We start from the raw sequence: 25,275 nt of genomic DNA, 5'->3' as shown, positions 1-25,275 counted from the left end.
GCTTTCAGGTGCTCCGGTGGGCTGGAAAAGGTGGATACAGTCCTAGGAGACTCTTTCCTAGGACTGTATCCACCTTTTCCAGCCCACCGGAGCACCTGAAGGCTGAACTAATTTACGCAGGATAAGTCATCAACTGCTGAGCCGAGAAGTTTGTGACGAATCGAATTTACTGTAAGTTCGCTCATCTCTACTGACTACAATACCAGCCCACATTACATGACAATTTAATGGCGGCCCCTAAATATCTCTGGTTTAGCCCGGTGACCTATTGGGGTCCAATTTCATGGGGTGATTATCGGCCACACATCGTCCTGTGTAATAGCAGTCATGGAGTCATGTTATTGTCATGGAGCCTACTAGGCATCACACTAAAGATAAATAAACCCTTTGGTCCATAGTGGCTGCTAAAATATTCAATAAACCTGAATTTTCGTTTTTTAGGTTGAGTATTCCTTTAACCTCTTAAAGGGGTATTCCAGGAAAAAAATATTTTTTTATATCAACTGGCTCCAGAAAGTTAAACAGATTTGTAAATTACTTCTATTAAAAAAAAAATCTTAATCCTTCCAATAATTATCAGCTGCTGAAGTTGAGTTGTTGTTTTCTGTCTGGCAACAGTGCTCTCTGCTGACATCTCTGCTTGTCTCGGGAACTGCACAGAGTAGAAGAGGTTTGCTGTGGGGATTTGCTTCTACTCTGGACAGTTCCCGAGACAGGTGTCATCAGAGAGAACTTAGACAGAAAAGAACAGCTCAACTTCAGCAGCTCATAAGTACTGAAAGGATTAAGATTTTTTAATAGAAGTAATTTACAAATCTGTTTAACTTTCTGGCACCAGTTGATTTAAAAAAAAAAAAATTTTCACCTTTAAAATGGGTTATCCAGTGTTTTATAAATAAAGAGTAAAAAATAAATAAATAAATAAAACTAAGGAAAATAGAAAAAAATATCCTTATACTTCACTAGCCCCAGTCCCCTGTAGCTCCTTTCCGCCTCTGTCTGGGCTCCCAATCTTCTCTCTGATACTGAGACGAGGGCTTGATGCAGGACCTCCTAGAGGGGTCATCACTGTGGCCATTGACTGACTGAGCCGGCAGGTCCTGCATCAAGCACTTGTCCCTTCGCCCCAGCACTGTAGTAGTTAAAAAAAAAAAAAGCCCTTTAAAGGGGTACTCCGCTGCTCAGCGTTTGGAACAAAATGTTCCGAATGCTTAGAGCTTGTGACATAATAGCCCCGCCCCCTCTTGATGTCACGCCCCGCCCCCTCAATGCAAGTCTATGGGAGGGGGCGTGACACGCCCCCTCCCATAGACTTGCATTGAGGGGGCGGGGTGTGACATAATGAGGGGGGCGGGTCTATAACGTCACGCGCTCCCGACTCTTTGTTCCAAACGCTGAGCAGGGGAGTACCCCTTTAACAAAATAAAGAGTTAAAAAAAACCTCACCTGGCAAATCCTTGAGGCAGCTCCCCCAGGCCATACAGAGGGTACAGATAAGGGCTCTTTCCGTATCTTGCCAGGGACTCGCTGTACAGCTTGATACGATTGATGGTTTCCAGGCATGGCTGATCCAAATAACTAAATGAAAGTAAAATAGATGTTACCCAAACCCAACCACATCCATACAAACTGCAAACAATGCCCTTCTCTAGGCGAGCTGTAATCCTGTACAATTCTAAGCAGTGCTGTGGTCCTAAGGCTATGTTCACACTACGGAAAGTCTGCCCAGAGAAACTTCGGATGGACATTCCCTGCACTTCAATGCATTTCTTAGCAAATTCCAGTGCGGAATTTAAATTTCTGCAGCAGAATTTCCCACCGCAGAAATTCTGTAGTGTGCACAGAGCAGCAGAATCCCATTAAAGACAACGGGAGGCTGCTGCATGGGAATTTCCAAGTGAAATTTCTCTGCTCTAAAATTACGTAGTGTGAATGTAGCCTTAGGCTGGGTTCAATACTGCAGAATTTCTGGGCAGAATTTCTGCCGGAGATCGAGCCGGCGGCGTTAGGACCGAGCAGACTGCATTGCTGCCCCCCATAGACGGCAATACATTTCTGGGTGGATCTTTTGGGAGATCTGCTCAGAAATACATTGCCATCTACTGGGACGGCAATGTAGTCTGCGCGGTCCTAGTGCCGCCGGCTCGATCTCCGGCAGAAATTCTGCAGTGTGAACCTAGCCTAAATGTTAATCTGTCAGGGTATCCTAATAAAGCTTAAAGGGGTACTCCGGTGAAAAACCTTTATTTTTTATCAACTGGTGCCAGAAAGTTAAAAAGATTTGTAAATTACTTCTATTAAAAAATCATAATCCTTCCAGTACTTATTAGCTGCTGTATGCTACAGAGGAAATTCCTTTCTTCACAGTGCTCTCTGCTGACATTACGAGCACTGTGTTCTCTGCTGACATCTCTGTCCATTTTAAGAACTGTCCAGAGTAGGAGAAAATCCCCATAGAAAATATATGCTGCTCTGGACAGTTCCTAAAATGGACAGAGGTGTCAGCAGAGAGCACTGTGCTCGTGATGTCAGCAGAGAGCTCTGTGTTCCAAAATGAAAAGAATTTCCTCTGTAGTATTCAGTGGCTAATAAGTACTGGAAGGATTAAGATTTTTTTAAATAGAAGGAATTTACAAATCTGTTTAACTTTTTGGCACCAGTTGATTTAAAAAAAAAAGCCGGGAGCTTGTGATGTCATAGCCCCGCCCCTTCATGACGCCCCACCCTGCCCCTTCATGATGTCATGCCCCACCCCCTCAATGCAAGTCTATGGGAGGGGGCGTAAGCGCCCTCACGCCCCCTCCCATATACTTGCATTGAAGGGGCCGGTGTGACGGCATGAGGGGGCGGGGTGGGACATCATGAAGGGGCGGGGCTATGACATCACGAGCTCCCGGCTCTTCGGAACAGTTTATTCCAAACGCTGAGCAGCGGAGTACCCCTTTAAGGACAATGTTTCATGGGACAGCGTTCGGCTCCAGCATTCGGAACAGTTTGTTCCAAACACTGAGCAGTGGAGTACCCCTTTAAATTTGGCAGAACTCCATGCATAATCCCACTAAAGTCAATGGGGCTTTAATTTTCAGCAGAATTCCGCATTTTGAGCAATTCTGTGGAAATTCGGCAAAACTTTGCAGAACATAATTTGAGCGGAATCACAGAATTTCCACCATGTGACTGTAGCGAATCAACAGACATTGCTGCAAGTCTAAATAAATTCTATTACTGAATAAACGCCGTGTTAAATGTTCCACTTACTCATCGGTTCTGTACAGCGCCAGGGCGTGGCCGGTGAAATCAATGACGTCCTGCCCTAAGTCGAATTTCTTGTACACATCTCGCATGTTGGTGCTTTTTGGGTCCACACCTTCAAATGTCTTCGAGTCGTTCTCGTCAAAGTTGGCTACAAAGACCAAAAACTTGCGAAATCTGCGTTTTTCAAACATCCCCATGAGATCTATGAAGAAAACAAAACAAAAGACTGGAGGTAAAATCAGCTCTTGGGGCATGATGGGAGTTGTCTTTTTTTTATGTGTCGGATGCTGTAAGTTAAAGGGGTACTCCGGTGGAGAAAAAAACATTTCTAAGTAAACTGGTGGCATAAAGTTCTACAGATTTGTAAATTAGTTCTATATAAAAATCTTAAAGGGGTATTCCAGGAAAAAAAAATGTTTTATATATATCAACTGGCTCCAGAAAGTTAAACAGATTTGTAAATTACTTCTATAAAAAATCTTAATCCTTTCAGTACTTATGAGCTGCTGAAGTTGAGTTGTTCTTTTCTGTCTAAGTGTTTCTCGGGAACCGCCCAGTTTAGAAACAAATCCCCATAGCAAACCTCTTCTACTCTGTGCAGTTCCCGAGACAAACAGAGATGTCAGCAGAGAGCACTGTTGCCAGACAGAAAACAACAACTCAACTTCAGCAGCTGATAATTATTGAAAGGATTAAGATTGTTTAATAGAAGTCATTTACAAATCTGTTCAACTTTCTGTAGCCAGTTGATACAAATAAATAAATAAAAAGTTTTTTCCTGGAATATCCCTTTAATCCTTCCAGGACTTATCAGCTGCTGTATGCTCTAGAGGAAGTTGTGTAGTTCTTTCCAGTCTGACCACAGTGCTCTCTACTGCCACCTCTGTCCATGTCAGAAACCTTCCAAAGCAGGAACAAATCATGCAGATACAGTCTGTTTTTTGCAGGACTAGAGACACTTGTATAAGTGAAGGGAATGGAGGGTCAATAGTTCAAGACTGAAGCTGTAAACCATTGGAAAAACTGCTGCCATTCAGCTAAGGCTATAAAAACTTGTAAACTCTGATTGTTAGCTTAAACTTTAAACATGACTATGGGATTCTACTAGGGAAATCATGTTTTATAATAAATGCCCCTTCCTGGATCCTCCCACTGCCCTATCTTCAGCAGCAGATCAGCACACAAAAAGGAGAAGGCAGCAGCTTCTGCCCAACTACCTCTTTCTGCTAGAAGAGCTTAGAAGAACTTGGTGGAAAAGCTTCTTGGATTCAACTGTAAGTGTTTATAAATACATTCGCATATTAATACAGAGGAGTCGGGGTCGGGGAGTCGACTCCACAGCCCTGGTCAGCACCTCCTAGTGGCAAGAGCATATACCCATCAGTAAGGTGTCCCTCAATGAAGAGCAACCGAGAACATTTTTTATTTATTTACCGGAGTACCCCTTTAACAGTAAGTCTTAAACTAGGGATTAGCTAATAGCTTTAGTCATGTTGTAAGGCTCCTTGCCAGGTAGCACATTGACTTAGAAGAAAGTTACTATAGGAGGTACAAAAGAATTGTTTCCCAACAAGGGTGCCTCCAGCTGTAGCAAAACTACAACTCCCAGCATGCCCGGACAGCCGTTGGCTGTCCGGGCAAGCTGGCAGTTGTAGTTTTTCAACAGCTGAAGGCTAACTGGACTACACTAGCGAGTCTATGGGGGCGTCCTGGTTTAGTATAACTTTAATATACAAAGTGTTGTGTCCTGGATTTTACTACCGCCTAACGCTGCGTTCACTTACTGGACGCCAGGGCCTCGGTTTCGGTTGACGGGACTTTGTATATCTTCCCTCCTTTGTACACAAAGCTTCCCTCCACCACTTTGAAGTCCAGGTAGCGAGTGACCTCGGTGTACAGCAGCATCTTCACCAGCTGGCCTGTAACCAAAAGAACAGGATTAATACTACCGCAATACCCGGCACTCAGAATCAGGACGTCCAGGGATCGGGTTATTTTCTACAAAATTGTGCAAAATGTACAAAAGGAAATAAAAAATAATAAATGTGTTCCCGTGGTCTCCAGGACCACCGTGATTATAATTTACACAGTACGGGGATTTTACCATCTTATAAAGTTATCCCCAGCCCGGGCACAGCAATATAGAAAAGTCTCGCACCACAGTTGTCCTTTAAACTCGATGGACTCTTGTCTTTTTTTGGCCTTACAAACTATGTTACTATATTGCGCATGCGCATGCGCACCACCACTCCATTCATTCTCTATGGTACAGTATTCGAGTACAGTATTCGGCTGTTTCTGGAAGCTCACATAGAAAATGCGCTTTATTCTAAAGGGGAACTGGTGTCCTTATTTTTTTAGATGCCCCCCCCCCTGCAATCAGCTAATTATACCGTATCCTGTATAGAAGAAATTAGATTGGAAAACCCCTTTAATACACCATATACTCCCATGAGGAGCAGAAGGAATCCAGAAATAGACCACAGAATCTACACAATGATTGAAACCCCTCTATTTGCCCCCCTGAATCCAGACGGACTGTCTCTTTAGACGTCAGGTGTGTAATACTATCTACTTGATTCGCTCTTTTCCCCAGCGGCTCCCCCTGCTCTGTACATGTCACACCAGTTCTGTAATGTTGACATACGAGTGTGAACAAACAAAAGAGCCGTGCAAAGCACCAGAGTAGACATTGGTTGGTTTTGCACGGACTAGTTATTGGTTTTATGACTTTGTGGGAAGCTTGGGTGGTCATTGGTTTAGCTATGAGAAAGTAGTTTTTATGTTATCGGTTTCCTTGTACTGAGTGTAATATCTATTCCTTCATTTATGTTCAGAACCCATGATATGCAGCTGTTTGCAACCTGCTCCTAGTTTCAGTTTTTTTTTTTTGTGTGTATGTTGGGGGGGGGGCAGAAAATTTCCACCTGAAGAATGGCGTTGCTCATTCTTCAGGTGGAAATACTCGCGGAACACATTGCAGTCTATTGGAGACTGCAGTGTCCGTGTGGTCCTAGCGCCGACTGATTCAGTCGATGCTGGCCGCACTCGGAATCTCCGGGCGGAAATTTTCTGCCCAGAGATTCCGCAGTGTGAACCTAGCCTAAGGGTCTATTCACATGGCAGAATTTCTGCTTGCGGAATTCCGCCTAAAATGAAAGCCCATAGACTTCTATGGGATTCCGCACTCCCATTTACACTTCTGAATTCCCAATAGCGGAATTCCACAAGCGGAAATTCAGGGAGTGTGCGGAATCCTACAGAAGTCTATGGGCTTTAAATAGACCCTAAGGTTCACACTGTGGAATTTCTGGGCAGAATTTCTGCTGGAGATAGAGCCGGCGGTGCTAGGACCGAGCAGACTGCATTGCTGCCCCCATAGACTGCAATGCATTTCTGGGTGCATCTTTTGGGAGATCTGCTCAGAAATGCATTGCCATCTATGGGGACGGCAATGTAGTCCACGTGGTCCTAGCGTGCCGCCGGCTCGATCTCCAGCAGAAATTCTGCATAGAAATGTCACAGTGTGAACTTAGCCTAAGAATATGATACGTCGATCACAGCAGCTCAGGCTGTTTGACACATTTGCTGTGATCTATAGATTTGTCTAACTTTTTGTACCAATTATTTTTTTGTATTATTTTGTACCAAAATTCGACAACAAACTTTCGGCTCTTTTTAGGCCACACCTATTCCTCCAAAGCCACTCCCCTTGTCACGTGAGACACAATGACCCAGATTTCTCAATCTGCCTGAAACTAAAACTGTCTGTTGTAATTTATCATTTCTTTTATTTATTTTGGTCTGGTCTATGTTTGTTGCTGTTTTTTTATTTTTTTGTTAGTCTTTTGTTTCTTTTGCGTTTTTTATTTTTGTTCTACTAGCTAAGTTCTTTTTCCAAATTGGTCTTGGGAGACACTTTTGGATGCAGCGGTCACTACTTTAGCCATTTGCAAAGCGTGAAAATAATCTGTAAGTGTAGACCCCCCCCCCCCTCAGTCCTATGTTTCCCTTGACAGCCCCACTTAAAGGGGTACTTCACTGGAAAACATTTTTTTTTTTTTAAATCAACTGGTGCCAGAAAGTTAAACAGATTTGTAAATGACTTCTATTTAAAAAAATCTTAATCCTTCCAGTACTTATTAGCTGCTATATGCTCCACAGGAAGTTCTTTTCTTTTTGAATGTCCTTTCTGTCTGACCACAGTGCTCTCTGCTGCCACCTCTGTCCATGTCAGGAACTGTCCAGAGCAAGATAGGTTTGCTATGGGGATTTGCTCCTACTCTGTACAGTTCCTAAAATGGACAGCGGTGTCAGCAGAGAGCACTGTGGTCAGACAGAAAGGAAATTCAAAAAGCAAACAACTTCCTGTGGAGCATATAGCAGCTGATAAGTACTGGAAGGATTAAGATTTTTAAATAGAAGTAATTTACTAATCTGTTTAACTTTCTGGAACCAGTTGATATATATACCGTATATATATATATATATATATATATATATATATATATAAATGTTTTCCAGTGGAGTACCCCTTTAAGCTGGCCTACTCCTTAGCAGGGTTTCCTAACCAGGGTGCCTCCTGTTGCTGCAAAACTGCAAATCCCAGCATGCCTTTGGCAGTCCGTGCATGCTGGGAGTTGTAGTTTTGCAAAAGCTGGAGGCACACCACTTGGGAAACCCTGTCTTAGAGATCTGTCTACTGATTGCACCTATCGATGGGATCTGCCATCAGTTTGCTATGTATGTATCTCTTCAGGAGATAAGCGGCATCAGGGGTTAGTAGTAGATGCCTATTTCTCACTGGAACAACAAGCTTATTCATCAGGATTAACCCCTTTTTTGCAATATGTCGTACCTATTACGTCAGGTGCAGGTGGGAATGTTTGAGCGAGCCACACACCTGGTGAGTACTTGTTGCTATCAATAGTTATTGTGGCATTTAAAGGGCTAAATGACAGGTGCCTGATGGACACCTCTGCAATGTATAGTGCAGTGGTCTTCAACCTGCGGACCTCCAGATGTTGCAAAACTACAACTCCCAGCATGCCCGGACAGCCGTTGGCTGTCCGGGCATGCTGGGAATTGTAGTTTTGCAACATCTGGAGGTCCGCAGGTTGGAGATAGAGATGAGCGAACTAACAGTAAATTCGAATCGTCACGTACTTCTCGGCTCGGCAGTTGATGACTTATCCTGCGTAAATTAGTTCAGCTTTCCAGTGCTCCGGTGGGCTGGAAAAGGTGGATACAGTCCTAGGAATGTATCCAACTTTTCCAGCCCACGGGAGCACCTGAAGGCTGAACTAATTTACGCAGGATAAGTCATCAACTGCCGAGCCGAGAAGTTCGTGACGAATCGAATTTACTGTAAGTTCGCTCATCTCTAGTTGGAGACCACTGGTATAGTGGATTGCTGATCAGTTACTATGGCAGCCACTATACTAGGCCTCTTTTCCTGCCATAATACATATGCTTTTACAGGCTGCCTCAAACAATCTGTACTAGTAGAGCCTCGATTGCACTAATCAATGTTACGCAATAGCTATACATTGGGTATGGCTGCAATTGTATTGACTCCTATAATAAAGTTAAAAAAAGTAAAAACCATAAAAAGTTAAAACCAAAGCCCCCAAAAGCTGCCAAATAATTGTTGTGTTTTTTTATTTTATTATTATTATTATATTATTTCACCTCTAAAATTATAATTTTTTCAGTTCCACCACACATTTTATAATAAAAGATGTGACTACTAAGTACAATTGGTTTTGCAAAAAAAAAATAAAAAAAAATAAAATAAACAGCCCTTACATGGCTCTGTAGATAAGAAAATAATGTGGTTATAAGGCGGGTTAGGCTGGGGAGGAAAAAATGGAAACGCAAAAAAATCTAAATTGGCTGCGTCATTCAGGGGTTAAACATCGGCCCAGATTTATCAATGTCGTGATTGTTCGCCATGGGCAAAACAAGACGGATTTGGTAAAGCAGCTGATGCCAACCTGGGCACCTTATGGACTGTGACCCCTTCATATAAAGGTATATAGGTGACTGTCCCAGAACCTTCCCCTTCCCCTGTCCCAGAACCTTCCCCTTACACTTGTGTAAATCTGATCTCATAAGAGATCTCCACCCTGACTGTACATATGAGGAGATCCCTGTGCACACAGCTGAGCGGAAACATAAGACTGCAATCTCGGGATTTCCTCTTTAAGTTTTACCATTCGGCTTCCTGTTATTCAGTGGGGAAATCTTACAAACCCCCCCAAGCTTCTCTACTTCAATATCTTGTGCCCACAGACATGTAGCCTCGTGTACAGTGACCCCCCCCCCCCAACCTACGATGGCCCCGACATACGATCATTTCAACATGCGATGGCCTCTCAGAGGCAGCATCAACATACGATGCTTTTGTATGTCGGGGCCATCGCATAAACGGCTATCTGGCAGCGCAGACTGCTTCAGCTGCCACCGGATAGCCGTTTACGGTGCCCCATGTGCTCCGGTGAAGGTCTCCTACCTGTCCTCAGGGCTCTGGAGCGTCCTCTTCGGGATCCCCTGCATCGCCGGCGCACTCCATCGTCGTCATCACGCCGCCCCGTCATCCAATAGGAGCGGCGTGCTTAGTGACGTGATGGCGGCGATGGAGAGCGAGGATCTCGAGGAAGCAGAGACGTCCGGAGCGGCGGGGACACCCCGGGGACATGGCAACAGCAATGGAGGGTGACATCCAGGGCAGCGGTGACGGGTCCAGAGCGGCGGGGACAGGTGAGTATTACATCATATACTTTACATTGCACGGATCCCTCAACACTACGATGGTTTCAACAAACGATGGTCCATTTGGAACGGATTACCATCGTATGTTGAGGGACCACTGTATATTGGCTCTGCTCCCAAGCGCATATAAAAGCCCAGTCTGATATCCAGTGTGTACCAAAGGTGCGGATAGATTTGACATTAGGACACAAGGTAGTTAAAAGGGTTGTAGAGAATAAGAAAGACATGCCTGCTTCTTTCCGGAAACAGCACCACACCTGTTCACAGGTTGTGTCCAGTATTGCAGTTCAACACTATTGAAGTAATAGCCTGTAGCCACATAGGGGCCACGCACACGCGCAGAGTACTCAGACATCGTGGAGCAGCCGCAGAGCTTTTGGTCAGAGCTGGAGGCACACTATGGGTCGGGTCACTGGCGGATCCAAAGCGTGAAATACGCTGCAGATCAGTTATGTGTGACCCTACCCTTAAGGGTGTGTTCCCACATGGGGTATACGCAGCATATTTCACGCTGCGCAAAATTTACGGCAGCAGCGGGAAATACGCTGCGTGTTCCTCGCTCACTAAACACACAGGGCTTTCCGGCGGCATCCCTATGCGTGCAGTGAGTTTTGGAGGTGGAGCCGCTCGTCACAGTCACGCAGGCCCTGCCTCCAAAACTCACTATGCGCATAGGGCTGCCGCCGGAAAGTGCTACCGCCACTGCCCCCCCCCCCCCGCCCAGAGACCGCCGCCGCCCGCCTCTCTCCCTCTGCCCGTCCTGAGTTTATCCACTGCCCCACCCCTGGTTTTATAATTACCTGTTCGCGGGGCCCAGGGTCCGCGCTTCTTCTGGCTCCCGTCCCGAGCCGTCACTGTGCGCACTGACGGCGGAGCGCACAGCGTAATGCAGGACAGCTCAGGACACCACAGGAGCAACAAATAGCGCGGACCCTGGTAACAGGTAATTATAAAACCAGGGATGGGGGAGGCAATGGGGCACCGGCAGCGGTGGTGTGGTGGGGGGTGCGGTGCGGGGCATTATCGGCAGGGTAATTGCCGATACCGATAATGCCCAAAATCGTGATTATCAGCCGATAATATCGGCCAAACAGATAATCGGTTGATCCCTATTACACAGCTGCCTCCTTTGACCACAAGACAAGTAGGATGTGCCCCATTGGGCAGATGTAGTACCCCCATTATAACACGATTACACCAATACTGACTCACCATTAGCCATAAGAAATTTGGGGATCAGATCCACGTTCCAGTCACGTCCACGCCCCATGCTCTCAGATGGACCGTCTGAGATTTCAAACCTTTTGTAGAGCTGAAGGTGGAACAATAGATATTGTTAAGATGAAAGCCCCATATTCTAAGACACATACAAATTGGGGCTGAACGATTTATCGCAAAAACAATTGAATTGTGATATTCACAACTACATGCCTGCTAAATCCTGCGATTATCACCTTGCATTTGAATGTCTGCGGCCGCAAGGGCCCAAACCCGATTCCTGTGTGGGTCCAGTTGTTCACTACCTTTCACCCGACTCCCATGTGTGTGTGTAATATGGTTCTGGGGCGTGGGAGCTTACCTAGCCCCGATCCCCATTGGTCTCCTGCAGATCCCGTTCTCCTCCGTGCGGTCCCGGTACCTTCTCCTGGGACAAGTAGCTGCTTGCTGGACCTTCACGCTCAGCCAATCACTGTCCACAGCAATGTCCTGTCTCCGTCACTGATTGGCTGACGGGGAAAGGTCCTGAAACCAGCTACTTGTCTCAGAAGAAGGAAGCACAGAAGATACTGGGACCGCACGGAAGAGAACGGGGTCTATGGCAGACCAACGGAGGATTGGGGCTAGGCAAGCATCAGTTTTTTATGTTTACCCCGCGACCCAACACCATATTATTACTTGGCATATAAGAATATTGGCTAATGGTAGGGATGGGACATAAAATGAGGGGGTTGAACATCAAAAGAGGAAATGAACATGAAACAGAGGGGTAGTGAGTGACATGATAGGGGTAGATAAACATAAATTGAGAGGGGTTCATTAAATGGTGAAACTTCTCCACTTCAAAGACAGGGATTCTGTTCTTCGTACGGTGCGAATTAAGGGAGAAGTCATCTGTGGTGGTAGAGAAGTATCCTTTTATCTGGACTTCTCCGTGGAGTTACGCAAGCAGTGGGTTCAGTTCACTGAGGTCCGGTCGGAGCTTCGTGCAAAGGGCTACCGCTACCCAATGTTGTATCCTGCTCGCCTGAGGGTGGTGGATGGGGCCTCCAATAAATTCTTCACCTCCCCGACTGAGGCTCTCCACTAGGTTGATGCGGCACCGCCTGTCAGACCTCCGGACTGAACTGTACTGGACTGTACTTAGTTAGCGGTTAGGGAGCTAGTTTGCCCAATGAATCTTCCTAGGTCCCGTTTCTCCTTAGGGGTTCTCTGGCGGTCATTTTCCTTAGTTACCGGCCATTTTAGTGTTAATGGTGGGGTGGCGGGAGGGTTCTGGTATTAGCTGATCAGTTTACTAGGCGTTCTTCTAACGCCCCAAGGTAGTTGCATTTAGGGTATAGGTGTGCACTGTGTTAGGGCATAGAGTTTGTATTCTGTCTGTTTAGTGCTAGACAGGGAAGTTTTGGGGAATGTTTTGTTTATGCTTATTCAAATCAGTGTTTTATGTTTGTGCCCTGTCGGTTTTTGTGTTGGATGGGAGCGGTATGTGTGGTCCCGGTGCTCTCTCCTTCCTTGCTCTGGTCCTCCCTTGGTCTTTCCCGTGTTTGCTCTTACCTGCTTGTGATGATGGGGACCCTAAGGGTAGTTAGCTGGAACGTGCGGGGGGCTTAACTCCAAATTTATGCTTAGACTTTGTGAAACGTCAGTCTCCTCATATTATATGTCTACAAGAGACTCATATAATGGGCCAGAAGGGCCTGGATAGGGCGAGGTTATCATGCCTCTAACTACGCTAGGGGTGTCTCTGTGCTGATTACTAAATCCTTGCGGTTGGTTGTTTCCCAGACGGCTTGTGACCATTTTTGGGAGATTAGTGATATTACATTGTTCTCTCGGCTTTTTCCTCATGTTTCCCACACCACTAGGGGGATCTCAGACCACTCGGCTGTACTTGTAGTCCTCAACTTCAAGTCTTTGGTGCATGCACCCTGGCTGGTTGAGGGCTGAGGCTGTGGCGGAGGCGTTGGGGGTGGCTCATGCTGAGTACTGGGAGCAGTGGGATGCATATAAGACCACGATACAGGGTGCCTTTGTAGCGGGTGTGAGGGGCCAGAGGAAGCTTAGGTCAGCTATGGAGGCTGGGCTGCAGGTGGAGGTGAATACTTTGGAGGTGGAGTATGTCAGGGATCCCTCCCTAGATAATGAGAGGGCGTGGGCTAGGGCCCAGAGGTGTCTTTTGGTGGTTCAGAGGGATAAGATCCAGTTGTGATTGGCAGACAGGGAGGCGGCCCTTTTTGAGTTTGGGGACAAGAATGGGAAGTTGCAGGCTTATTTGGCGAGAACTAGTCGGCCAGCCGCCTCTATTCTATGTATGAGGGCTGGTGAAGGTGCTGTGGTGTCAGACCCCCAGATGATTAACTCAGTCTTCAGAGACTTCTATTAAATCGTTCAGCAGGCATCGCGGCATATCGCCCATGATGACCCCCCATGTCGGCATGACCCCCCAGATCGCTGTACAATTCAGCCCAGCGATCTGCGGCGGATTACGGGTCAATCGAGTCTCCAGTGACCCGGTATTACAGGCTGGTCTCTGACGGCCCCGAACAGCCATAGCCAGCAGGGGTGAGGTGGCACTGGTGCCACCTCACGATCGCCCTGATTCGTCGACCGGTTTACAGGCCGACCAATCAGGGCACCTGCTGCGGGTGTCACTCCCGCAACCCGCTCCGCCCCTCTTCCGGAGGACGTGAGCGGGTGCGGGAAGAAGACCCTGGGAGCTGGGGACCCCGATCCCCGGCATCAATGTTGGGATCGGGGCCCCAGGAGCGACGACGACGACGGACTGACCTGTGTGCGGCGGCTGGAGCAGCAGTTGGAGTTGATTGACAGCCTCCTGCTGTTGCTTAGCAACAGCTCCCAGCATGCAAAAAGGGCATGCTGGGAGCTGTAGTTATGCAACAGCAGGAGGCAGACCACCACAACTCCCAGCATTCCCTTATGGGCATGCTGGGACTTATAGTTTTGCAACAGCTGGAGGCACATTTTTTCTATGGAAAAGTGTACCTTCAGCTGTTGTATAACTACAACTCCCAGCTTGCACAATCAGCTAAAGTGCATGCTGGGAGTTGTAGTGGTGCATCTGCTGGTTGCATAACTACAACTCCCAGCATGCCCGTTGGCTGTCGGTGACTGCTGAGAGTTATAGTTTTGCAACAGCTGAAGGCACACTGGTTGTGAAACACTGAGTTAAGTAGCAAACCAGTGTGTCTCCAGCTGTTGCAAAACTACAATCCCCAGCATCCCCAGCCAAAGTAGTATGCCTCCAGCTGTTGCATAACTACAACTCCCAGCATGTACGGTCTATCATTGCATGCTGGGAGTTGTAGTTTTGCAACAGCTGAAGGCACACTGGTTGCAAAACACAGAGTTTGTTACCAAACTCGGTGTTTCACAACCAGTGTGCCTCCAGCTGTTGCAAAACTACAACTCCCAGCATGCACTGATAGACCGTACATGCTGGGAGTTGTAGTTATGCAACAGCTGGATGTTTCCCCCCAATGTGAACGTACAAGGTACACTCACATGGGCGGAGGTTTACAGTAAGCATCCGGCTGCAAGTTTGAGCTGCGGCAAATTTTCTGCCACAGCTCAAACTGCCAGCGAGAAACTACTGTGAACCCCCGCCCGTGTGACTGTACCATAAAAACACTACACTACACTAACACACAATAAAATAAAAAGTAAAAAACACTACATATACACATACCCCTACACAGCCCCCCTCCCCTCCCCAATAAAAATGAAAAACATCTGGTACGCCACTGTTTCCAAAATGGAGCCTCCAGCTGTTGCAAAACAACTACTCCCAGTATTGCCAGACAGCCACTGACTGTCCAAGCATGCTGGGAGTTTTACAACAGCTGGAGGCTCCCTGTTTGGGAATCACTGGCGTAGAATACCCCTATGTCCACCCCTATGCAAGTCCCTAATTCAGGCCTCAAATGCGCATGGCGCTCTCACTTTGGAGCCCTGTCGTATTTCAAGGCAACAGTTTAGGGCCACATATGGGGTATCGCCGTACTCGGGAGAAATTGTGTTACAAATTTTGGGGCGTATTTTCTGCTATTACCGTTTTTAAAAATGTAAAATTTTTGTGAAACAAAGCATTTTAGGTAAAAAATGTTTTGTTTTTTTTACATATGCAAAAGCCGTGAAACACCTGTGGGGTATTAAGGTTCACATTACCCCTTGTTACGTTCCCCGAGGGGTCTAGTTTCCAAAATGGTATGCCATGGGGTTTTTTTTTTTGCTGTCCTGGCACCATAGGGGCTTCCTAAATGTGGCATGCCCCCAGAGAAAAATTTGCTTCCAAAACACCAAATGTGACTCCTTCTCTTCTGAGACCTGTAGTGCACCAGCAGAGCACTTTTCACCCCCATATGGGGTGTTTTCTGAATCGGGAGAAATTGGGCTTCAAATTTTGGGGGGTATTTTCTGCTATTACCCTTTTTAAAAATTTAAAATTTTTGGGAAACCAAGCATTTTAGGTAAAAAATTTATTTTATTTTTTTACATATGCAAAAGTCATGAATCACCTGTGGGGTATTAAGGTTCACATTACCCCTTGTTACGTTCCCCGAGGGGTCTAGTTTCCAAAATGGTATGCCATGTGTTTTTTTTTTGCTGTTCTGGCACCATAGGGGCTTCCTAAAGGTGACATGCCCCCCAAAAACCATTTGTCGCTCCTTCCCTTCTGAGCCATCTACTGCGCCCGCTGAACACTTTACATAGACATATGAGGTATGTGCTTACTCGAGAGAAATTGGGTTTCAAATACAAGTAAAAATTTTCTCCTTTTTACCCCTTGCAAAAATTCAAAAATTGGGTCTACAAGAACATGCAAGTGTAAAAAATGAAGATTTTGAATTTTCTCCTTCACTTTGCTGCTATTCCTGTGAAACACCTAAAGGGTTAAAACACTGACTGAATATCATTTTGAATACTTTGGGGGTGCAGTTTTTATAATGGGGTCATTTATGGGGTATTTCTAATATGAAGACCCTTCAAATCCACTTCAAACCTGAACTGGTCCCTGAAAAATAGGGAGTTTGAAAATTTTGTGAAAAATTTGAAAATTGCTGCTGAACTTTGAAGCCCTCTGGTGTCTTCCAAAAGCAAAAACTCATAAATTTTATGATGCAAACATAAAGTAGACATATTGTATATGTGAACCCAAAAAAAATTTATTTGGAATATCCATTTTCCTTACAAGCAGAGAGCTTCAAAGTTTGAAAAATGCAAAATTTTCATTTTTTTCATCAAATTTGGGGATTTTTCCCAAAGAAAGGATGCAATTTCCCACAAAAATTTACCACTATGTTAAAGTAGAATATGTCACGAAAAAACAATCTCGGAATCAGAATGATAACTAAAAGCATTCCAGAGTTATTAATGTTTAAAGTGACAGTGGTCAGATGTGCAAAAAACGGCCGGTCCTTAAGGTGAAAAAGGGCTAAGTCCTTAAGGGGTTAAAATCATAACTCTTTCAATTTTGCACCTAAAAAAACATATGAGGGCTTTTTTTGCACCTTCAATTCTACTTTGTAATGACATCAGTCATTTTACCCATAAATCTACGGAAAAAAAAAATCATTGTACGACAAAATTGAAGAAAAAATTGCCATTTTGTAAATTTTTTGGGCTTCCGTTTCTACGCAGTACATTTTTTAAGTAAAAATTACACTTTATCTTTATTCCGTAGGTGCTTACGATTGAATTGATACCCTACTTATATAGGTTTGATTTTGTATTTTTATAGTTCGGACATTTACGCATGCGGCAATACCACATATGTTTATTTTTATTATGTTTATATATTTTTTATATGGAATTTGGGAAAAGGTTAAACTTTTAATAAGGAAGGGGTTAATGTGTGTGCGTTTTAAACTTTTTTTAAACTCTTTTTTGCCTTTGGCTGTCCGGGCATACTGGGAGTTGTAATTTTGCAACAACTGGAGGCCCCCTGGTTGGGAAACACTGACATCTACAATGCGTAATGAACACAACTATGGACTATGACATGGTACTGGGGCTTTACCTCTTCCAGTGGGGTGATAGAGGAACTCTCTCCGCCATAATACGGGTTCCTGTCCATGTGTAGAACTTTCTTTCCATTAACAGACATGATCCCGGACAAAATGCATTCCTGAAAAAAAGGAAGAAAAAGCAGAATGAATGACTGAGGACTGTCCTGAATACATAGGGTCACTATTCAATACCTCCTGATCTGTGACATCTGACCACATGGGGATATCATAGTGAATGCCATGTATATATGTGATCCTCTATAGTGACATCATGTATATATGTGATCCTCTATAGTGACATCATGTATATATGTGATCCTCTATAGTGACATCATGTATATATGTGATCCTCTATAGTGACATCATGTATATATGTGATCCTCTATAGTGACATCATGTATATATGTGATCCTCTAGTGACATCATGTATATATATGATCCTCTATAGTGACATCATGTATATATGTGATCCTCTATAGTGACATCATGTATATATGTGATCCTCTATAGTGACATCATGTATATATGTGATCCTCTATAGTGACATCATGTATATATGTGATCCTCTAGTGACATCATGTATATATGTGATCCTCTATAGTGACATCATGTATATATGTGATCCTCTATAGTGACATCATGTATATATGTGATCCTCTATAGTGACATCATGTATATATGTGATCCTCTATAGTGACATCATGTATATCTGTGATCCTCTAGTGACATCATGTATCTGTGATCCTCTAGTGACATCATGTATATATGTGATCCTCTATAGTGACATCATGTATATATGTGATCCTCTATAGTGACATCATGTATCTGTGATCCTCTATAGTGACATCATGTATATATGTGATCCTCTATAGTGACACCATGTATATATGTGATCCTCTATAGTGACATAATGTATATATGTGATCCTCTATAGTGACATCATGTATATATGTGATCCTCTATAGTGACATCATGTATATATGTGATCCTCTATAGTGACATCATGTATATATGTGATCCTCTATAGTGACATCATGTATATATGTGATCCTCTATAGTGACATCATGTATATATGTGATCCTCTATAGTGACACCATGTATATATGTGATCCTCTATAGTGACATCATGTATATATGTGATCCTCTATAGTGACATCATGTATATATGTGATCCTCTATAGTGACATCATGTATATCTGTGATCCTCTATAGTGACATCATGTATATATGTGATCCTCTAGTGACATCATGTATATATGTGATCCTCTATAGTGACATCATGTATATATGTGATCCTCTATAGTGACATCATGTATATATGTGATCCTCTATAGTGACATCATGTATATATGTGATCCTCTATAGTGACATCATGTATATATGTGATCCTCTATAGTGACACCATGTATATATGTGATCCTCTATAGTGACACCATGTATATATGTGATCCTCTATTGACATCATGTATATATGTGATCCTCTAGTGACATCATGTATATATGTGATCCTCTATAGTGACATCATGTATATCTGTGATCCTCTATAGTGACATCATGTATATATGTGATCCTCTATAGTGACATCATGTATATATGTGATCCTCTATAGTGTCATCATGTATATATGTGATCCTCTAGTGACATCATGTATATATGTGATCCTCTATAGTGACACCATGTATATATGTGATCCTCTATAGTGACATCATGTATATCTGTGATCCTCTATAGTGACATCATGTATATATGTGATCCTCTATAGTGACATCATGTATATATGTGATCCTCTATAGTGACATCATGTATATATGTGATCCTCTAGTGACATCATGTATATATGTGATCCTCTATAGTGACATCATGTATATATGTGATCCTCTAGTGACATCATGTATATATGTGATCCTCTATAGTGACATCATGTATATATGTGATCCTCTAGTGACATCATGTATATATGTGATCCTCTATAGTGACATCATGTATATATGTGATCCTCTATAGTGACATCATGTATATATGTGATCCTCTATAGTGACATCATGTATATCTGTGATCCTCTATAGTGACATCATGTATATATGTGATCCTCTATAGTGACATCATGTATATCTGTGATCCTCTATAGTGACATCATGTATATATGTGATCCTCTATAGTGACATCATGTATATATGTGATCCTCTATAGTGACATCATGTATATATGTGATCCTCTATAGTGACATCATGTATATATGTGATCCTCTATAGTGACACCATGTATATATGTGATCCTCTATAGTGACACCATGTATATATGTGATCCTCTATAGTGACACCATGTATATATGTGATCCTCTATAGTGACACCATGTATATATGTGATCCTCTATAGTGACACCATGTATATATGTGATCCTCTATAGTGACACCATGTATATATGTGATCCTCTATAGTGACATCATGTATATATGTGATCCTCTATAGTGACATCATGTATATATGTGATCCTCTATAGTGACATCATGTATATATGTGATCCTCTATAGTGACATCATGTATATCTGTGATCCTCTATAGTGACATCATGTATATATGTGATCCTCTATAGTGACATCATGTATATATGTGATCCTCTATAGTGACATCATGTATATATGTGATCCTCTATAGTGACATCATGTATATCTGTGATCCTCTATAGTGACACCATGTATATATGTGATCCTCTATAGTGACACCATGTATATATGTGATCCTCTATAGTGACATCATGTATATATGTGATCCTCTATAGTGACATCATGTATATATGTGATCCTCTAGTGACATCATGTATATATGTGATCCTCTATAGTGACATCATGTATATATGTGATCCTCTATAGTGACATCATGTATATATGTGATCCTCTATAGTGACATCATGTATATATGTGATCCTCTAGTGACATCATGTATATATGTGATCCTCTATAGTGACATCATGTATATATGTGATCCTCTAGTGACATCATGTATATATGTGATCCTCTATAGTGACATCATGTATATATGTGATCCTCTATAGTGACATCATGTATATATGTGATCCTCTAGTGACATCATGTATATATGTGATCCTCTATAGTGACATCATGTATATATGTGATCCTCTATAGTGACATCATGTATATATGTGATCCTCTATAGTGACATCATGTATATATGTGATCCTCTAGTGACATCATGTATATATGTGATCCTCTATAGTGACATCATGTATATATGTGATCCTCTATAGTGACATCATGTATATATGTGATCCTCTATAGTGACATCATGTATATCTGTAATCCTCTATAGTGACATCATGTATATATGTGATCCTCTATAGTGACACCATGTATATATGTGATCCTCTATAGTGACATCATGTATATATGTGATCCTCTATAGTGACATCATGTATATATGTGATCCTCTATAGTGACATCATGTATCTGTGATCCTCTATAGTGACATCATGTATATATGTGATCCTCTATAGTGACACCATGTATATATGTGATCCTCCATAGTGACACCATGTATCTGTGTGATCCTCCATAGTGAACACCATGTATCTGTGACCCTCCATAGTGACACCATGTATCTGTGTGATCCTCCATAGTGACACCATGTATATCTGTGATCCTCTATAGTGACATCATGTATATCTGTGATCCTCTATAGTGACATCATGTATATCTGTGATCCTCCATAGTGACACCATGTATCTGTGTGATCCTCCATAGTGACACCATGTATCTGTGATCCTCCATAGTGACACCATGTATCTGTGTGATCCTCCATAGTGACACCATGTATCTGTGTGATCCTCCATAGTGACACCATGTATCTGTGATCCTCCATAGTGACACCATGTATCTGTGATCCTCCATAGTGATACCATGTATCTGAGTGATCCTCCATAGTGACACCATGTATCTGTGTGATCCTCCATAGTGACACCATGTATCTGTGTGATCCTCCATAGTGACACCATGTATCTGTGATCCTCCATAGTGACACCATGTATCTGTGATCCTCCATAGTGATACCATGTATCTGAGTGATCCTCCATAGTGACACCATGTATCTGTGGGATCCTCCATAGTGACACCATGTATCTGTGTGATCCTCCATAGTGACACCATGTATATCTGTGATCCTCTATAGTGACATCATGTATATCTGTGATCCTCTATAGTGACATCATGTATATCTGTGATCCTCCATAGTGACACCATGTATCTGTGATCCTCCATAGTGACACCATGTATCTGTGTGATCCTCCATAGTGACACCATGTATCTGTGTGATCCTCCATAGTGACACCATGTATCTGTGTGATCCTCCATAGTGATCACCATGTACAGTATCTGTGATCCTCCATAGTGACACCATGTATCTGTGATCCTCCATAGTGACACCATGTATCTGTGTGATCCTCTATAGTGACACCATGTATCTGAGTGACCCTCCATAGTGATACCATGTATCTGTGTGATCCTCCATAGTGACACCATGTACCTGTGTGATCCTCTATAGTGACACCATGTATCTGTGTGATCCTCTATAGTGACACCTTGTATCTGTGATCCTCCATAGTGATCACCATGTACAGTATCTGTGATCCTCCATAGTGATACCATGTATCTGTGATCCTCCATAGTGACACCATGTATCTGTGTGATCCTCTATAGTGACACCATGTATCTGAGTGACCCTCCATAGTGATACCATGTATCTGTGTGATCCTCCATAGTGAACACCATGTATCTGAGAGATCCTCCATAGTGATACCATGTATCTGAGAGATCCTCCATAGTGACACCATGTATCTGAGTGACCCTCCATAGTGATACCATGTATCTGTGTGATCCTCCATAGTGATACCATGTATCTGAGAGATCCTCCATAGTGACACCATGTATCTGTGTGATCCTCCATAGTGGCACCATGTATCTGTGTGACCCTCCATAGTGACACCATGTATCTGTGTGATCCTCCATAGTGACACCATGTATCTGTGTGATCCTCCATAGTGACACCATGTATCTGTGTGATCCTCCATAGTGACACCATGTATCTGTGTGATCCTCTATAGTGACACCATGTATCTGTGTGATCCTCCAATGTGACACAATGTATCTGTGTGATCCTCCATAGTGACACCATGTATCTGTGTGACCCTCCATAGTGACACCATGTATCTGTGTGATCCTCCATAGTGACACCATGTATCTGTATGATCCTCCATAGTGACACCATGTATCTGTGTGATCCTCCATAGTGACACCATGTATCTGTGTGATCCTCTATAGTGACGCCATGTATCTGAGTGATCCTCCATAGTGACACCATGTATCTGTGTGATCCTCTATAGTGACGCCATGTATCTGTGTGAACCTCCATTGTGAACACCATGTATCTGTGTGATCCTCCATAGTGACACCATGTATCTGTGTGATCCTCCATAGTGACACCATGTATCTGTGTGATCCTCTATAGTGACGCCATGTATCTGTGTGAACCTCCATTGTAAACACCATGTATCTGTGTGATCCTCTATAGTGACACCATGTATCTGTGTGATCCCCTATAGTGACACCATGTATCTGTGATCCTCCATAGTGACTGACAACATGTATCTGTGATCCTGCAAAGTGACACCATACATCTGTGAACCACCACAGTGATCGCCAAGTATATGTGATTGTCCACAGTGACACCATACATCTGTGAACCTCCATAGTGACCGCCATGTATCTGTATGATCCTCTATAGTGACACCATACATCTGTGAACCTCCATAGTGACCGCCATGTATCTGTATGATCCTCCATAGTGACACCATACATCTGTGAACCTCCATAGTGACACCATACATCTGTGATCGTCCATAGTGAACACCATGTATCTGTGATCGTCCATAGTGAACACCATGTATCTGTGAACCTCCATAATGACACCATGTATCTGTGAACCTCCATAATGACACCATGTATCTGTGATCGTCCATAGTGAACGCCATGTATCTGTGATCCTCCATAATGACAACATGTATCTGTGATCCTCTATAGTGAACACCATGTATCTGTGATCGTCCATAATGACACCATGTATCTGTGACCCTCCATAATGACACCATGTATCTGTGATCGTCCATAGTGAACACCATGTATCTGTGAACCTCCATAATGACACCATGTATCTGTGATCGTCCATAGTGAACACCATGTATCTGTGAACCTCCATAATGACACCATGTATCTGTGAACCTCCATAATGACACCATGTATCTGTGAACCTCCATAATGACACCATGTATCTGTGAACCTCCATAATGACACCATGTATCTGTGATCGTCCATAGTGAACGCCATGTATCTGTGATCCTCCATAATGACACCATGTATCTGTGATCCTCTATAGTGAACACCATGTATCTGTGATCGTCCATAATGACACCATGTATCTGTGAACCTCCATAATGACACCATGTATCTGTGAACCTCCATAATGACACCATGTATCTGTGAACCTCCATAATGACACCATGTATCTGTGATCGTCCATAGTGAACGCCATGTATCTGTCAACCGCCATAATGACACCATGTATCTGTGATCGTCCATAGTGAACACCATGTATCTGTGAACCTCCATAATGACACCATGTATCTGTGAACCTCCATAATGACACCATGTATCTGTGATCCTCTATAGTGAACACCATGTATCTGTGATCGTCCATAATGACACCATGTATCTGTGAACCTCCATAATGACACCATGTATCTGTGAACCTCCATAATGACACCATGTATCTGTGAACCTCCATAATGACACCATGTATCTGTGAACCTCCATAATGACACCATGTATCTGTGATCGTCCATAGTGAACGCCATGTATCTGTGAACCTCCATAATGACACCATGTATCTGTGAACCTCCATAGTGACACCATGTATCTGTGAACCTCCATAATGACACCATGTATCTGTGATCCTCCATAGTGACACCATGTATCTGTGAACCTCCATAATGACACCATGTATCTGTGATCCTCCATAGTGAACGCCATGTATCTGTGATCCTCCATAGTGACACCATGTATCTGTGATCGTCCATAGTGAACGCCATGTATCTGTGAACCTCCATAATGATCGCCATGTATCTGTATGATTCTGTGCATTGTGCGCTTCCAGCCCTTGGTCACGTTGCTGCGTAACAATGTGTCAGGCAGATTTGCATGAATTGATGTCTACAGCTGGGATTCCAGGATGTGAAATCCTCCCTGACAGAGAAACCTGAAGCCGTCAGTGAGATGGGGCTGGGCCACCCGGACGCCACAGCGCCCCCACCCACTGCACAACAGTGCCCCCCGACCACAGCACACATAACTGACCCCCCACCCATTGCACCCGGCTCCGCACAACAGCGCCCCCCAACCACAACACAAATAACTGACCCCCCACCCACTGCACCCATCTCCGCTCTCCTGTAACTCTCGGGGTGCCACCATAAGAGGGTGGGTCCTGCTTATGTTGCATTTAACCAGTTCAGCACCAAGGAGAGAGCTACAGGCCACGGGGCAATGACAATGGATGCAACAATATCTAGGGGGCAAATGTAAGATGATGCAGAATGATGGATGATGCCAGGCGCAGGCTCCACCATCTATAATGCATGGCATCTTCCTGGGCATATCTATTGCAGGGCAGGGTGTAGGGTAGTGCCAGGAGGGAATGGCAATGTATTATAAAAGCAGTGAATGGCAGTGCCCACAATGACAAGAGGGGCTGCCACATCACTAAGGGGGCACCGGGCAATACTCACTGTCAGGCCGGTGCCCAGGACGATGACATCGTATTCCTCATCCATGGTGCAGGTGCCCGGGGTCCGCAGCCTCCTCTCCGCCCAACACAACTCAGCAAAGCTGCAGCTTCTGAAATGGAAATGGACCAAAGATGGCTGCAAAGGCAGCA

The 25,275-nt window shown here is 43.8% G+C and overlaps 1 protein-coding gene across 1 annotated transcript in view; it reads right to left on the bottom strand.

Moving 5' to 3' along the window:
• Positions 1-25,275, bottom strand: part of GDI1 (GDP dissociation inhibitor 1) — a 30,606-nt gene extending 5,331 nt beyond the window's left edge. Inside the window, exons 1-6 of the mRNA XM_056539166.1 lie at positions 25,127-25,275; positions 17,288-17,395; positions 11,242-11,341; positions 5,040-5,174; positions 3,259-3,457; positions 1,447-1,578 (exon numbers count right to left, since the gene is read on the bottom strand). Coding sequence (XP_056395141.1) covers positions 1,447-1,578; positions 3,259-3,457; positions 5,040-5,174; positions 11,242-11,341; positions 17,288-17,395; positions 25,127-25,171 — 719 coding nt within the window. The 5' untranslated portion in view covers positions 25,172-25,275. The remainder of the gene's footprint in view (positions 1-1,446; positions 1,579-3,258; positions 3,458-5,039; positions 5,175-11,241; positions 11,342-17,287; positions 17,396-25,126) is intronic.

The sequence above is a fragment of the Hyla sarda genome, chromosome 9 (genome assembly GCF_029499605.1).
Source record: "Hyla sarda isolate aHylSar1 chromosome 9, aHylSar1.hap1, whole genome shotgun sequence".
NCBI classification, from domain to species: domain Eukaryota; kingdom Metazoa; phylum Chordata; class Amphibia; order Anura; family Hylidae; genus Hyla; species Hyla sarda.
Note: the sequence above shows the minus strand (reverse complement) of the source record. Positions and strands in the feature narration are given on the sequence as shown.